The sequence below is a fragment of the Rana temporaria genome, chromosome 4 (genome assembly GCF_905171775.1).
Source record: "Rana temporaria chromosome 4, aRanTem1.1, whole genome shotgun sequence".
Lineage (NCBI taxonomy): Eukaryota > Metazoa > Chordata > Amphibia > Anura > Ranidae > Rana > Rana temporaria.
Genome location: NC_053492.1, coordinates 38,696,097 through 38,713,320, shown reverse-complemented (window position 1 = coordinate 38,713,320; position 17,224 = coordinate 38,696,097). Strand labels below are relative to the sequence as shown.

The following is a 17,224-nucleotide window of genomic DNA, read 5'->3' as shown; positions in this document are numbered from 1 at the left end:
CTGATTAATGCTCTCCTAACCTTGCCTGGCCTGTCAGTTTAGGTGGAGGGCTTTGTCTTGGTAGGTTTGCAGTTGTGCCATACTCTTTCCATTTTTGGATGATGGATTGAACAGTGCTCTGTGAGATTGTAAAAGCTTGGGATATTTTTTATAACCTAACCCTGCTTTAAACTTATCCACAACTTTATCCCTGACTTGTCTGGTGTGTTCATTGGCCTTCATGATGGTGTTTGTTGGTTGGGTTCTCAAACAAACCTCTGAGGGCTTCACAGGACAGCTGTATTTATACTGAGATTAAATTACACACAGGTGGACTCTATATCTACTAATTAGGTGACTTCTGAAGGCAATTGATTCCACTAGATTTTAGTTAGGGTATCACAGTAAAGGGGGCTGAATAGAAATGCGTTCCACAATTTTCACATATTTATTTGTAAAAAAATGTTGAAAGCCACTTATGATTTTCCTTCCACTTCACAATTATGTGCCACTTTGTGTTGGTCTATCATATAAAATCCCAATAAAATACTCATACATTTTTGGTTGTAACATGACAAAATGTGGAACATTTTAAGATGTATGAATACTTTTTCAAAGCACTGTATTTAACCACTTAAGGACCGCCTAACGCCGATATACGTCGGCAGAATGGCACGGCTGTGCACAATCACGTACCTGTACGTGATTGTTAAATGCCCAGCCGTGGGTCGCGGGCCCGAGCTCGCGGCCCGGTCCGAAGCTCCATGGCCGCGGGACCCGCGACCCGATCACCGCCGGAGTCCCAAGATCGGTCCCCGGAGCTGAAGAATGGGGAGAGGTGTGTGTAAACACACCTTCCCTGTTCTTCACAGTGGCGCTGTCATTGATCGTCTGTTCCCTGATATAGGGAAAGGCAATAAATGATGTCACACGTCCAGCCCCGCCCCCCTACAGTTAGAAACACATATGAGGTCACACTTAACCCCTTCAGCACCCCCTAGTGGTTAACAGTAATCAATGCATTTTTATAGCATTTTTTTCTGTGAAAATGACAATGGTCCCAAAAATTTGTCAAAATTGTCCGATGTGTCCGCCATAATGTCGCAGTCACGAAAAAAATCGCTGATCGCCGCCATTAGTAGTAAAAAATAAAAATAATAAAAATGCAATAAAACTATCCCCTATTTTGTAAACGCTATTAATTTTGCGCAAACCAAATGATAAATGCTTATTGCGATTTTTTTTTACCACAAATAGGTAGAAGAATACGTATCGGCCTAAACTGAGGATTTTTTTTTTTATATATATATTTTTGGGGGATATTTATTATAGCAAAAAGTAAAAAATATTGTATTTTTTTCAAAATTGTCGCTCTATTTTTGTTTATAACGCAAAAAATAATCCACAAAGGTGATCAAATATCACCAAAAGAAAGCTCTATTTGTGGGGACATTTTTTTTTCTGTTTGGGTACAACGTCGCATGACCGCCCAGTTAAAGCGACGCAGTGCCGTATCGCAAAAAATGGCTCGATCATTAAGGAGCAAAATCTTCCCGAGCCGAAGTGGTTAAAACACATTAGTAGTAACATGCACAACACATTTATACTGGCAATTATGTTTAATGAACTATATAAGTGGACAAAATAGAGAAACTTTAAATAAGAGTCTATATGTCTATATCTCGATGACAGAAAATGTCCAGACTGAAATTGAGAAAGTCATTGGGTCAGGAGAACCTCAGGTGATGCATAGAAAACAGATGCCATATACGGATGCCGTCATTCATGAAATCCAAAGGTTTGGTAACATTGTGCCAACAAACATTCCACATGCCACTACTCAAGATGTGACTTTCAAAGGATTCTTTATACCCAAAGTGAGTATCACAATTTATTGTTTATTTTATATCAGGTATAAGCAACCTTAACCACTTAAAGCGGAGGTCCAGCTGAGAAAAAAAAAACGCAAAAGTCAGCAGCTACAAACACTGAGGCCTCGTACACACAACCGTTTTCCTCGACAAAATCCATCAAGAAACATGGTGGCAGAGCTTTTTTGCTGAGGAAAACGGTTGTGTGTATGTTTTTCGTCGAGAAAACTGTTGTGGATCTCGACGAGAAAAAAAAAGAACAAGTTCTCTTTTTTCTCGTCGGGAGTCTCAATTTCCTCGTCGTGTTTCTCGTCGGGCTGATTTACGATGAGAAACACGTTCGTGTGTATGCTTAGGCCCTGTACACACGATCAGTCCAAACTGATGAAAACGGACTGAAGTTCAGTTTCATCAGTCCAAACCGACCGTGTGTGGGCCCCATCAGTCAGTTATCCTTCAGTCCAAAAATTAAGAACTTGCTTTAAAATTGAACTGATTGACTGATAATCGATAGGTCAAAACCAATGGTAAGTACGTAAAAACATTGGTTCAAAACCCGCTCATGCTCAGAATCAAGTCGCCGCATGCTTGGAAGCATTGAACTTAGTTTTTTTCAGCACGTCCTTGTGTTTTACGTCACCGCGTTGGACTCGATTGTTTTTTTAACTGATGGTGTGTAGGCACATCAGACCATCAGTCAGCTTCATCGGTTAACCGATGAGAATGGTCCTTCAGTCCGTTTTCATCAGTTTGGACTGATCGTGTGTACAGGGTCTTAGAAACCCGCACATGCTCAGGATAAAGTATGAGACGGGAGCGCACCTTCGGTAAAAGTAGCGTTCGTAATGGAGATAGCACATTCGTCACGATGTAACAGACTGAAAAGCGCCAAACTTTTACTTAACACGCAGTAACATGAGATAAGTAAAAGCAGCCCCAAGGGTGGCACCAGTGGAATCAAACTTCCCCTTTATAGTGCCGTCGTACTTGTTGTACGTCATCGCGTTTGAGAACGACGAGATTTTGTCTTGACAGTGTGTATGCAAAGAAAGCTTGACAAGATTCTCGACAAGCCTGACAAGGAACTCATTGAGGAAAACAATGTTTCTTGTACGACGAGTTTCTCGATCGTGTGTATGAGGCCTCACACTAACACTACTAACACATTCAAGACCCTCTGTCTCACCCACAAGTGCACACAAGGAAACGCTCCTCAATACTTATGCGAGAAAACAAAACACTACACCCCAATCACGCTCTCTGATCAACCAACCAAAACCTCCTCCACATCCCCAAGTCCCGCTACAAATCAAAGGGAGAACGAAGATTTGCAATCCAAGGACCACGGCTATGGAACGCTCTACCCAAGGACATCCGCAGGGAGGAAAACCATCGGGCCTTCAGGAAAAAACTTAAGACCCACCCCTTCTGAAGGATTAGGACATCACTAGATGCAAAGCATTTGTAGCGCTATATAAGTTATTCACTCACTCACTTAATAAGCACACTTACCTGTCCAGGGTGCCCGCGATTTTGGCCGTCCTCTGGATTTTTGACTTTTTTTTTTTAGGGAAGGACCTCCGCTTTAAGGACCGAGCCACTTTATGAAGTTAAAAACATTTTTTTTGCTAGAAAATTACTTACCAAACATTATATATATATATATATATATATATATATATATATATATATATATATATATATATATATAATTTTTTTTCTAACACCCTAGAGAATAAAATGGCCGTTGTTGCAATACTTTTTGTCACACTGTATTTGCGCAGCGGTCTTTTTTGGAAAAAAAATCACTTTATAAAAAAAAAAGAAAACAGTAAAGCACAATTTTTTATATATATTGTGAAAGATAATGTTACGACGAGTAATCTGATACCCAACATGTCATGCTTCCAAGTTGCGCCCTCTTGTGGAATGGCAACAAACTTTTACCCTTAAAAAAATCTCCATAGGCGACGTTTTAAAAATTCTACAGGTTGCATGTTTTGAGTTACAGAGGAGGTATAGATCGAATTTTTAGGCTAAAATGCAATAATAAAATACAAATTTATGTCATGTTAAGAAAAAGAAATGGCCCTTTAAGAACATTGGGCAGAAGTGACATTTTGACGTTGCTTCTGCCCTGCAATGATATGGAGACGGGTGGGGGCCATCTTCCCCTCACTCGTCTCCATACCCAGGCAGGGGACAGATGCGATTGCCTCCAACGCTGCCAATGGCTCTGGAGAGTGGCGATAAAAGTGATCTTTGAAAAAGGACCGCCCGCTGAAGAAGAGGGTACCGGGGTTATGGTAGCTAGCTGCTACCATAACAATGGTATTCCTCTTCAAAGTAGCTAAATATAACGACAGCGGGCGATCCGTAAGTGGTTAAAGAGGTGGAGATCTATCGGAACAACAATGTCGCCCAGTGCCGTCTTCTCACACCTGATTTAAACCTTTAATTGCTGTACTACCGTGTCTCAATCGCATTGCACGTCAATCATGAGTACAAATGAGGTAGTAAGGAGGCAACATATCACCTCCTTACAACCTGTCAAAGCACACTCTGATCACTTTTCAGAGGAGCAGCAGTGCCTGCTGCATTTGTGAATAATCCCTGAGTTGCATTCAGCAGTGCCATATTTAGAGCTTGTTCACACGTAAAGTTGGGGGGGGGGGGGGGGGTAAAACAGCAGGATATAATGGCCCTATACTAATATGCCCAGTGTATTGCTTCGCACTGACCTGAGGATCTCCTCTTTCCTGCTGCTGGAACCTCACTGGATACCACTAGCTGGGATAAGAGGTGAAGTGAAGTTGGTATCACTCCATGGGACAGGAGTCAGCACTATAGAGGAGGCATTGGCTTAGGTGGCTCTTTTCCCCTACTACAGCTCCAACTTTACAAGTAGTCCCTCTGCATTGCACTCTGTATGATGCTCTGGAATGGCGGGTCAGCAAACCCAGACTGCGATCTACTATTTACCCATCCGCAATATACTGGTAAATCGCAATCTACAGGTTGCTGACCCCCCGTACTATATGGACTATGCAATTTTTAAATGCATTGGTTAAAATGTTAAAATGTAAATTGGTTATAGGGCCAAATTAAAATGTTAAATGGTCAATCCCAGTTAAAGCCACCAAACCAGCTGCTGACAATGCCATGCCTACAATCACATTGGAAAAAAAAACCTCAACGTTCCAGTTCACTTCTAGTCTTTTCACATTGTTGTCAATTACGATGAAGGTGGTACTACTTGGTCCCCTGAAACACTTTGCCTACTTTGTGGACTGGGAACACTAAACAACTATTGATTGGGGGAATTCACAAAAACATTGTTGTGGTGCATTAAAACCGTCTGACCTGGGTGGATGTCACCACAATAATGTTTGCTTCTACCAAAGAAGGAAATGTGTTAAAAGTGACACCAACTTGGGGCTACCCAATCCTTTACTAAAAGCATACAAAAAACAAATAAAGTATAAAGAAGTTGGCCAAATACTCCAAAAACTGACTCCCTCTTAGTCCCCTTTTTCCTTCCTGTCCCCAACCACCCCCACACCCCTCTGAACAAATAAATAGGTAGATACCACCTAAACCCACCATCACTAGGTCACCTCTGCCTGCAAATAGGCAGAAATTTTACAATGACAGTTTCCATGATTAACCATTTCCCACCCAGCCTATAGCAGAGTGATGGCCGGGTAGTGGCTTTGCAATTTTGACTGGACGTCATATGACATCCTTCAGAATGGGTGACTTGGGGGAGGGGGGGTGTTGTTCCTCGGACACAATGCATCACTGATCACGGTAAAGAGCCTATGAAGTGGGCTCTTTACACTGAGTAGCTGTGATTGGACACAGCTGATCACATGGTAAAAAGGAAATGTAGGTTATCGCATTGCTCTCCTAATGCTGACAGTGTATTTCCTCAGTGGGGACATGCACACAGATAATCAGTGCAATGATTATTAGAGCAGACCCATCAGCGATGCCTGTTAGCGCCCACCAGTGATTCCGCTTAGTGCTGCCTAACAGTGCCACCTATGAGTGCCCATCAATGCTGCTTCATCAGTGCTGCCTATCAGTGCCCATAAGTGTCACCTATGAGTGCCCATCTATACCGCTTCATCAGTGCTGCCTATCAGTGCCCGTTAAGTGTAACATCAGCGCACATCAGTGAAGGAAAAAAATTACTTATTTAAAAAAATGTAAACAGAAACTAAAAAAAACAAATATTTTTATTTCAAAATGTTCTTATTTTTCATTCATTTAGCAGTTCTCTATAAAGCAGTTGGTTACATTGCTGACGCAATCGGTGAATCAATGAAGCTCTCAGCAAGGGCATGAGGCCTGGCAGTGGCAGTAGGAAAAGGTATCTGGCTCAAAACTTGGTTCAGGGATTTGCCATACAAGTTAAGGTTATGCAATCTGCCCTTTTCCGAAGACCTTTTGTTCAGCTGGGGTTGGATGCAATCTTGGATAGAATGGCAGACAGGAGAATATCCTTTCCTACCGAGTAATGAAAACCGGTCGTGGACAAAAATGCGATCACAAGAAGAGGAAGAATCAACCTAAAAAGCACTGGACAGGTCATAAAGGGGAACCAAAGAGCAACATTCTCTTTAACTCTGCTGGGAAAATCTCAACATCCTGGACATCAGAAGGTGTTTATTGAGATATCTTGAGGTTACAAGACAGTTTAGGTCAGATGTCCTTTTTATTCTGTATGGGGGCAAACAGAAAGGAAACCAAACATCCAAGAACAACTTGGCTAGATAGATTAAGTCAGCCATTCTAGAGTGCTATAGAGCTATGCAGCTTTCTCCTCTGCAAGATCTTAGGGCACACTCTATGAGGGCTTCAGCGGCTACATGGGCATACAAGGCTGGTGCTACCCCAGAGCAAATCTGCAAAGCGGCGACCTGGTTAAAGTTCTCCACCTTTGTCCAACATTATCATCTGGACCTGATCTCCAGCCAGGACCAGGTTTTTGGGAGGAAAGTCCTGCAATCTGTTGTTGTCCCCTAGCCTGGTGAGTACTTGGTTATCCTCTCAAGGGCTGGCCTGGAAGATGACTGGGGGAAAACCGGAGTTAGATTTTCCGGTAACTCTATTTCCAGTTGTCTTCCAGGACAGCACATTCACACCCTAAAATATAATCTGTTGTGGGGTTTTGTTGTTCTGTATGTTTTCAGACCCATCTTTCGGTTCTCTGGCCAGGGACCTGAGGGCCCGCCCTAAAATCTTAAAAGGGTAATGTGTTACTACTGAAAACAGAGTTACTGGTAAGTCTAACTCCATTTTTCATTTAATTTACAGGTGCAATATGCCCATCCCGTCAGCCACAAAGTCCAGCCTGTCCATACAGGCTTAAGATCTGTGGTGCAAATCCGTAAAATGTTTCCATCTTCAGTCTCAGAAATATATCTACTTTGTTTGGGTCTATTTGTACGTACTACCCAACAAATAATTTCTTATTTTCTTACTAATGGCTCTAGAAAACTTCACAATACATACGGTGCTAAAAAGATCACAAGTTACACATGTGACCAGTAACTTGTTAGCATACAAGTCAGTAGAAATATGAAAGCGGATTGATTCAGCTTAAAAACAGATCAATGGCAGGTCAGAAGGTCAAATGCAAGTCAAAAGGAGGGTTAGGAGGAGTCAAATTCAGGTCATAAGTATCTGTGAAGGAACTCAGAGGTAAACTATTTGCGTCTAAATGCAAGTTTCACTCATTCATCTGCTGGACATTATGATTCATCCAAACATCTCACGCCTCTTTCCTTTGCAGGATACTCAAGTGATTCCATTACTGTATTCCGTCCTAAGAGACAAAGAGCACTTTGAGAAGCCAGAAGAGTTTTACCCTCAGCACTTTCTGGACTCGGAGGGAAACTTTGTTAAGAATGAAGCTTTTATACCATTTTCTGCAGGTGAGTAATTCAAAGGATGGAAACTTTACAGAGGCCTGAAACAGTGACAGACTGTCAGTAAAGGGCAACAATGCAGAAGTTCCATGCAAGAACCATTGTAAACAATATCATAAAATGTAGTTTTCTAAGATGCAAATAAAGTGCCATATTTTTTAAGAAAACGAACATGCCCTTTCCACACATTAACCATAGTTACATAATTTTAAAGCACATGTATCTTGATGCATACAGACAAAGCACATGCATTTCTGTGTTTAGCACAATGTGTTGGAAACTTTGCAGCCTCAAAAAAATGTGGTGAAAAAGGAAGCACCAGCAAAGTCCCCTAAAAAGTCTATCTAATGCCAAAATATTTTTCTGATAAAGTATGAACATGTTAAAGGCCCTGTGAGGCTTTTTTGTCCTATGGCTCTCCAACAAGGGAGATCTCCCTTAATTTTATATCCTGGAGATGCAATAGCAAACAAGAGCAGATCCCTCCAAAATGAAGGGGATGCCTAAGAATATATTTTGTGGGTTTTCACATCTGTTTTCCATTCTGTTATGTTTTTCCACTGTGACCTAAATCTCTGGCTGGCTGGTACTTAGTTGCCTTGCCCTGTGTGTAAGGTCAAGCAAATTTTCTCTCTGCTGGAGGAGTCCCTATGTAATCTGCCATTTTCCTTTCATTACATTAAACCCATTCTTTAAACCCTTTACAACCACTTTGACCTACAGGTAAGCCTAGATTAAGGCTTACCTGTAGGTGCAACAAATTTCTGCCGAAACTAAAAGGTTTGGCAGATATTTGCATAAAATACCGGCATCAATATCTACGGCGCATGCGCCGTAGACATCGGCTCAAGCGAACTGAGCGTGCTGCTTCTAACGGCGATGATGCCATTAGTGGCGGCACCCATGCGTGTGCTCTTTCTATAGCCTGAATACTTCCCCATGGCGCGCTGGCTCTAGAAAATAATTATTGGCCACAGGTATCCACTGAGCCACTTTTTGTATTAGATTTTGGGAGTTGTTTACCCTACATTCCTCATCTCACCTACCATGCTTGTACTCTAAAAACCTGCCAGCTGTACTCAAAATGTGTACAGGTTTTTCCTTTACCCTGGAACTGTTTCTTACCTTTTCTTACCTTGTTGTCTGGATTTATTTTTCAATGTTTTTCAAATGTTCACCTAATTTCTATGATTAAATATCCTAATCCAAAAACTAGTCACGAGGGCATAGCCACCAAATGTGATGCATCGTCCCCAACTGGCCACAAGTTCTAAAACAATTTAGCGATGTTGAAGGATGCATTTTGGCAACCCTAATCAGAAGCAGGTACCAGCGCAGGAGTGTTATATAATCAGCTTCGATTAGAGTCTGCCATCCAACATTTGTCCGTGGAAAATCCGACAATTGTCTGATGGAGCATACAAACGGTCAGATTTTCCGCCGACAGCCCGTCATCACACAATTCCCATCGGAAAATCCGGTCATGTGTATGAGGTTTTAGAGGTTGATTTACTAAAACGGGAGAGTGTAGCTCTGCACAGAAACAAATCAGCTTCCAGCTGAAGTTTAAAGCCGATTGGCTACCCAGCACAGCTGCTCCAGATTTTGTATTCTCCAGTTTTAGTAAATCACCCCCCCAATGTAAATTATGTGTATTCGACTAGATGGACACACAAAAGTAGATGTCTGTATTACACCTAGTAAATATTTCTATTTAGTTATTATTTTAAAAAAATACTGATTTCTTCACTCTACTTTTTTTTCTAAGGTAAGAGAAGTTGTGCTGGGGAGATCTTGGCTAAAATGGAGCTGTTTCTTTTTTTTACCACATTGCTGCAAAACTTCACCTTCCAGGCAACACCAGGAGCAAAACTGGACCTCACAGGCTCTGTTGGTTTTACAACCCATCCACTGAAGCATGAGATCTGTGCAATTACTCGCAATTAACACAGACTGGCAATAAATATAGGATTAAGGATCTGAATGGTCAAACAAATCCCATTTACATCTATGAAACTGAACAAGATAAAGAAAATGAACTATGAAGATGAATATTAAGAGCTAATGGTTAATAAATTAGTTATCCAGAAATAATTTAACAAGTTTATATAGGAATTACATTACACAGTACTAATATAGGGTAATCAGTTCTGAAGACTAATGTATATTGACTGTAAAGTACACAAACCATCCCTGGCCCTCCTTAACTAAATTATACTAGAAAACTTCCACCCAAAATGCCTAGTTACCCTAAGAAGACAGCACTGTTGCCTGCTTCCCGCTGTGATCATGGATTATTCTCCCAGTGGCGGCTGGTGCTCAAAATTTGGGGGGGGGGGGGCACAAACAAATGAACAAAAAAACAATTGCAGCCTCACTGTGCCCATCAAACGCAGCCACTGTGCCATCAATTGTCGCCACTGTGCCATGCCATCAATTGTCGCCACTGTGCCATCAATTGTTGCAATTGTGCCATGCCATCAAATGCAGCCACTGTGCCATGCCATCAAACGCAGCCACTGTGCCATCATTTATCGCCACTGTGCCCATCAATTGTCACCACTGTGCCATGCCATCAAACGCAGCCACTGTGCCATCAATTGTCTCCACTGTGCCCATTAATTGTCCCCACTGTGCCATGCCATCAAACGCAGCCACTGTGCCATCAATTGTCGTCACTGTGCCATCAATTGTCGCCACTGTGCCCATCAATTGTCACCACTGTGCCATGCCAAACGCAGCCACTGTGCCATCAAACTCAGCCACTGTGCCATGCCATTAAACACAGCCACTGTGCTATCAATTGTCACCACTGTGCCCATCAATTGTAGCCACTGTCCCCATCAATTTTCGCCACTGTGCCCTGTAAAATGCTGCCAGATTGCCCCCCCCCCCCTGCCCGGCACTTACCTTTCTGGGGTCAACCATCCTCCTTCCACCATCCCTCAATGTCTTCTCCCGCCCTCGATGACGCTTCAGCCAATCAGGTTACCGGTAACCAGAATGGGTGAACCTGATTGGCTGAGACGCCTGTCAGTGTTAGCCAGGGAACGCACCCCCTGTGCGTCCCCTGGTTAACTATTTGGAAGCCGATTACAGCTGCTGGCTCCGATAGGCACTTCCAAAGCCAACCAGCTGCCGTTATTCAGATGGCCGGCGCTCACCAGGGGGCCGGCCATCTGAATAGTGGGCGGCAGCAACAATACATAGATTCATGCAATGCATGAATCTATGTATTATATTTCAGTGGCAGTGCAGGAGTGAGAGGGACGCACCTCCACTGCATATTAATCTTTTTAAAATCAGTTTATTGCAAACGACAGAGCATCCAAATCTCAATTTAACAAACAAACATTCATACAAAACATCAGTTCTGTACATGAAATACATCAGTGGTGCAATAAACTGTATCACAAAATATGTAATAAAAAATATGTATTTGTGCTTCTGCTACAAAGTGATGTATATACTAAATACTGAAGGTGCTGCTGCTTAAGATAGTCAGGATACTTTAGCTAGAACAGTGTAAGGTAGAAATAAATGTGCTACCCGAAGAAAAATACAAACAGAAATGTTATATATGGTGTCCATAAACAAATGTGAAAAACATTTTTTTTCCAAAATATATTTTATGAATTTTCCAATAGAAAAACATGTTACAACACATACTTTCAATCTTCAACTTTCCCACTCTTGCAGGAGCATTAACATAACTTTTCTTAATATCGATTACAAAAATAAAAACATTTAGAGAAGGATTGCCTCAATGTTTGAATGAGAGTAGGGGTGGGTGCCATCATCCTAAATTATAGAATTGGAAAGAGGGAGAAGAGATGCATTAGTTTCACTCCAACATAAGACCCTGATTGCCAGTAGTGGTTGGACTGTTGTGGAACCCAGATAAGAGACAATGGGCCAAATTCTCAAAAGAGATACGCAGGCGGAACTGCTGTTCAGCCTGCGTATCTCTGTGCCTAACTTTGGAAACGATCCTCAAAAGGATTTTTCCAAAGTTAGGCAGAAGATCTGACATCTGTAAGACACTTACACTGTCAGATCTTAGGATGCAGTACCGCATCCGAAATGCCGGCTAGCGTATGCAAATGAGTACTTAAGCAGATCCACAAAGCATTTAAGCTTTGTGTTTTCTGCATAAGTTACGATTTGCACGCGTTAAATTAGGGCTGGTTTTACAATGTGTAAAGTTAGTACACCATGTAAAACCAGACCTTTTTTCCGATCGCCGCAATTTTTTTTTAAATTTGAATTTTTTTTCCCGGCGCGTATTTTTTTTTCACCCGTCGCAACTTTATTGTCCCGTTGCAATCCACAAAGCCCAGCGTAAATTACGTTAGCGCGCTGCACGTCGGGAAAATTACGTCACACGCATGCGCAGTACGGCCGGCGCGGGAGCGCGCCTCATTTAAATTGTAATCGCCCCCCGGAGAGGAGGACCGCCTTGCGACGGAGGCACTTAAGTTACACGGCCTGAAATTTCTAGGTAAGTGCTTTGTGGATCGGGCACTTAGGTAGAAATGTAACGCCTGTGTAACTTAACTGCTGAAAGTTAAGTTAGGCGGCGTTTTTGAGAATTTGGCCCAATTTGTTTACAAAATGTAACAATTTATAACAAAAAATATATATTAACAGATTTACAAAAGTGAACAATTGTCAGTCACAGAAAGTGACTAGACACCAAGATTAAAATTATTGCAAACTCCACAGGTAAGTAGAGCACAAATTGGATGTGTCAATTAACATTCCTTCGACATGTTTCGTGACCAGGTCACTTCTTCAGGAGGCGTGTCTAGCTCTAACATCTGGAACGATATATCATATAATCAAAAAACATGCTTTATTATAGCGAAGCTACAAGTAATGCAATTTGTTTGAGGAGTATGATAAGAGCAAGAAAACATGACTCACCCAAGTAAGCCCAATGGGCTGTATGCAGCAATTATGGGACACCCAAAAGGGTGTTCCCCCCGGGTGCAGATACGGGAGGTTGTGTGGTGGTGCTAAAAGATATATATATATACATATATATATATAAAAAACATGGTAAGCAGCGATTTAAGGGTATGTGAGTAAAGAAAGAAGGGAAGACAAAAGAGGGGGAGGGTGAAGGGGGAGGGGGAGGGTGAAGGGGGTAAAGTGGTGACCAAAAAGGATAGATAGAAAGGGAGGAAAGGAAAAGGAAAACAAGAGTTAAAAAAAAAGGGGGATAGGAACAAAAAAGGGGGGGAAAAATAAAAACATTTATACTTTCCCCTAAACATGGTGTGGTTTGTTGTTCCCCTTCCCTTTTCTAGCCAGCATCACATTACATTCTTTCTTATTATTCTAGCTGTTGACACTCTCATATTTTTTTCTCACTTTCTCTATTACAATATGTTTCTCTATACAGCGGCTAGTTTGGAGCTAATGTGGGAGCTTCTGTTTTTTTCAAATTCAGTACTATTGCCTTTCTCACCTAGAAAAGCAACAGACTTACTTGTGTTCTCTTTGCCCTAGTAGGGATGTTATTTCCTACCAAACCTAAAAGACAAATCTCTGCATCCTGTTCTAAAACCACTGATGTAACTGTAGTGATTACCCTTATAACTTCTCTCCAAAATATCGCTATAGCAGGACAAGACAAGAATATATGGATAAAATATCCTGGAGTATACCCACATCTACAACAATTCTGAGAGTTCAATGGGCACATTTAATATAATCTATAAGGTTATAGAAAATATATTCTATGTGTTATCTTGAATTGTATAAGCTTGTCTCGAAGTGAGACTAATATCTGGAAAGGGAATACCAAAACTCCTCCCAATTCTCCTCCTCTAATTTTGGGACATCTCTCATTCAACATACTTTTAACTTACGTATATCTAATAATGCAGTTTTCACTAAATAAATATACAAAGGTGATATCGATTTATTTTACTGTCTCCTAGTTATTTATTTTTTCTAATCCTGATTCTGTCAATTGCGGAAAGCCTTGAGGAAATTGTGCAGAAAGAGCATGGACAAGCTGCATATATCTAAACACATGGCTTCCTGGAATATTCCAGAGTTCTATCATTCCTGAAAAAGATATCATGGTTTCTCCCTGCATCACCTAGGACAGTGATGGTGAACCTTGGCACCCCAGATGTTTTGGAACTACATTTCCCATAATGCTCTTGCACTCTGCAGTGTAGTTGAGCATCATGGGAAATGTAGTTCCAAAACATCTGGGGTGCCAAGGTTCGCCATCACTGACCTAGGATAACTTTTTAACCTTAAAGGGTCACTAAAGAAACACATTTTTTTTGCTGAAATGACTGTTTACAGGGTATGGAGACATAAAAGTTAACTGATTTCTTTTAAAAATGTTTAAAAATACATACAAATCAATCATATAATGTGCCTCTAGTTTCACTTTCGTTTTTAAACTGGTTTCATGTTTCTGTGAAGTAGAGAGACCCACTGAACAAAAACAAACAAATCCAGGGCAGTGTTTTGTTTTTAAAATGAATCTGATTGGTTCTGAGGAGTTTTAGACACACAGCTTGGACCATAGTGAAAAGCTGCCATGAGATTTTTCATAAGGAGCCAGACAAGCAGGAAGTGTGGAGATCACAGCAGAATTACAGCTACTTCAAAGCAAAAACGAACAATGAGGACATGAAACCAAGACTGCAGTAAGGTAAAGGAAGCTATTTAGCTAAAAAAATATTTTCGTTTAACCACTTCCCGACCTCCTCATGTACATATACGTCGGCAGAATGGCACGGACAGGCACATGTACGTACCTGTACATCCTCTGCTAGACGTGGGTGGGGGTCCGATCGGGACCCCCCTCGGTACATGCGGAGGTCGGGTCCGCTCGGGGAGCGATCCGGGACGACGGCGCGGCTATTTGTTTATAGCCGCTCCGTCGCGATCGCTCCCCGGAGCTGAAGAACGGGGAGAGCCGTGTGTAATACTGTATATATTTTGTGGCCCCAACGAATCCCAGAGCGCTGCTCAGGACTAAGGATGAGCTTGGACGTGTTATTTGGATATACCGCCGTATAACACGCACGGCCTTACCATTGCCTTACCATTGCAGCCTCACATGTGCCATAAATGCAGACTCACATGTGCCATAAAAGCAGCCTTACCATTGCAATCAATGCAGCCTTACCATTGCAATCAATGCAGCCTTACATATGCCATGAATGCAGCCTTACATATGCCATGAATGCAGCCTTACCATTGCAACCAATGCAGCCTCACATGTGCCATAAATGTAGCCTCACATGTGCCTTATCATTGCCATCAGTGCAGCCTGATCAATGCCCATCTGCAGCCTCAGAGGGCAGAGGGAGGGGAGGCGGGACGAGTGCCGACAAATTACAAACAGGAAAATCTCTTGTGGCCTCTTTAATACTCTGTGGACCCTTTAATACAAAGTCCCACCTCTTATAATAGACAGAACAGTCTTCCAATGGCATCCCAGGAGACGGGACTTCCAATACAGACGCTGCTGAGTAAACAGGAGATTCTCTTCATGTAATCTGACGGCGCTCGTCCTGCTCCCTCCCTGTCCCCTCCAAGGCAACGCCGATAAATACGGTATATATCTTTTGTGGCCCTGGCGGCCACAAACAATATATATATATCCAAATCCCCAGGGGGGCCATATTAAATCAACAGGGGGGCCACATTTGGCCCATAGGCCGGACTTTGGACATGACTGGTGTAGGGGGAACCATTATTCTAGCAGCATGTTAATAAGTTGTTCAATAAATAACATACCGTATATACTTGAGTATAAGCTGAGTTTTTCAGCACATTTTTTTTGTGCTGAAAATGCCCCCTCTGCTTATACGCGAGTCACCTTTTTGCGCCTGATCTCCCTGGCTTTGGGGACCCAGTACTGGCTGACCGTAGGTCCCCTGGACCTCAAACATGACACACATGTAGCCCCACTCTTCCTCTACAAGTGAGCAACGTTTGTTGTCCGGGGAACCTACGGCCGATTTTTCAAAGCCGGGCACCCCTTCCATAGACTCCCATGTTAAATGGTAATTCCTCCGGTGACTTTGGGGACCCAGTACCGGCCGGTCGTAGGTCCCTTGGACCCAGAACTTGGCATACATGTAGCCCCGTTTCTCCTCTACAGTGAAAAGCTTGTTGTCTGGGGGACCTATGGCTAGGGAGCACTAATTTTTCAAAGCCGGGCACCCCTTCCATAAAATCACATGTTAAACGTCAGTCTAGGCATGGGCACAGTGAGGCATGGGCACAGTGTGGCATGGACACTGTGGGGCATGGACATGGACACAGTGAGGCATGCAGATGGACACCCTAGGCTTATACTCGAGTCAATATGTTTTCCCATTTTTTTGTGGTAAAATTAGGTGCCTCGGCTTATATTCGGGTTGGCTTATACTCGAGTATATACAGTATTATGTTACCTAAATAAAGCCAACTGTCAGTTCAAAGGTCTATTTAAACGACCTGAATCTATATAGTCCGACTTTCCCTTTCTATTTTGTCACTTTATGCAATACGGATGCATACCTCCCAACTTTTTGAAATGGGAAAGGAGGGACACCTATTAGCAAAAGTACAGTGTCTTGAAAAAGTATTCACACCCCTTGGAATTTTACAAATGTTGTCATGGTACAACCGTTTTTGGTTGTAACATGACAAAATGTGGAAACTTTCAAGGGGGACTTTGTTCCAAATTAGGGACAGTCCCTCAAAATCAGGGACAGTTGGGATCTATTGCGGATGTTGGCCATGAGTGTCACATTAATATTCCATCTCTGAGAATTTTTTGACCAGGTCTTGGTCCTGGTCTACACCAAAGCAAGGGTATTATTTACCTTTAGTCAAAGCCGCAGAGTTTGTTTTTATCTAGAGGCGCCTCTTACCTGCATATGCAGTGTTATGTTTTCTAGTTGGTATGAGCGCTCATTGGAATTGTTATGTAGGTGATAGAAAGATAATGGTTCTGTGTTTAGTCTGTATTGCTGTTGAGCCAAGAATTAGATGCTCATCACAGTACAGTTCCCCTTACAGTGAATACTCTATATGACAAAAGGTACATGTTTTCATATATGTTTGAACAATTGTCAGGTCTAACAAGTCTTCTCCTGTCACTGTAATATGTTCCGCATACAATATATGTGGGGGTGGCCTCCCTGGAATGAAGGCTGCGCTAGCATTGCAAATCTCTCAAGCATCGTCATAGTTTATTGTAAAGTGCAGAAGTTTGTTTGTAACCCAGGACTGGACTGTTTCCTTAGTGTATAAGGTAAGACACCTAACAAAAAACATGATATACAGAATGCATGATGGAAAAAACATCTTGTGAACTGTATTAACTGTGCACAATTTTGGGTAGAATTATTTTAAAGTTGTATCTAAATTAGCATAAGAGTATATTTGAATCTAGAAGGCGTAGTTTAG

General features: G+C 42.0%; 2 protein-coding genes across 7 annotated transcripts in view; both read left to right on the top strand.

The window, feature by feature from the left end:
* Nucleotides 1-10,126, top strand: part of LOC120936136 (cytochrome P450 2K4-like) — a 121,448-nt gene extending 111,322 nt beyond the window's left edge. For all 6 annotated transcript variants that reach the window (XM_040348269.1, XM_040348271.1, XM_040348266.1 and 3 more), the window contains 3 exons: nt 1,672-1,856; nt 7,651-7,792; nt 9,555-10,126. In XM_040348269.1, the coding sequence (XP_040204203.1) occupies nt 1,672-1,856; nt 7,651-7,792; nt 9,555-9,733 (506 nt within the window). In that variant the 3' untranslated portion in view covers nt 9,734-10,126. The remainder of the gene's footprint in view (nt 1-1,671; nt 1,857-7,650; nt 7,793-9,554) is intronic.
* Nucleotides 10,127-16,469: 6,343 nt separating this feature from the next.
* The window catches only part of LOC120936135 (cytochrome P450 2K6-like), a 58,342-nt gene continuing 57,587 nt past the window's right edge, over nt 16,470-17,224 (top strand). Inside the window, exon 1 of the mRNA XM_040348265.1 lies at nt 16,470-17,069. The gene's annotated coding sequence lies outside the window, so the exon portion shown is untranslated. The remainder of the gene's footprint in view (nt 17,070-17,224) is intronic.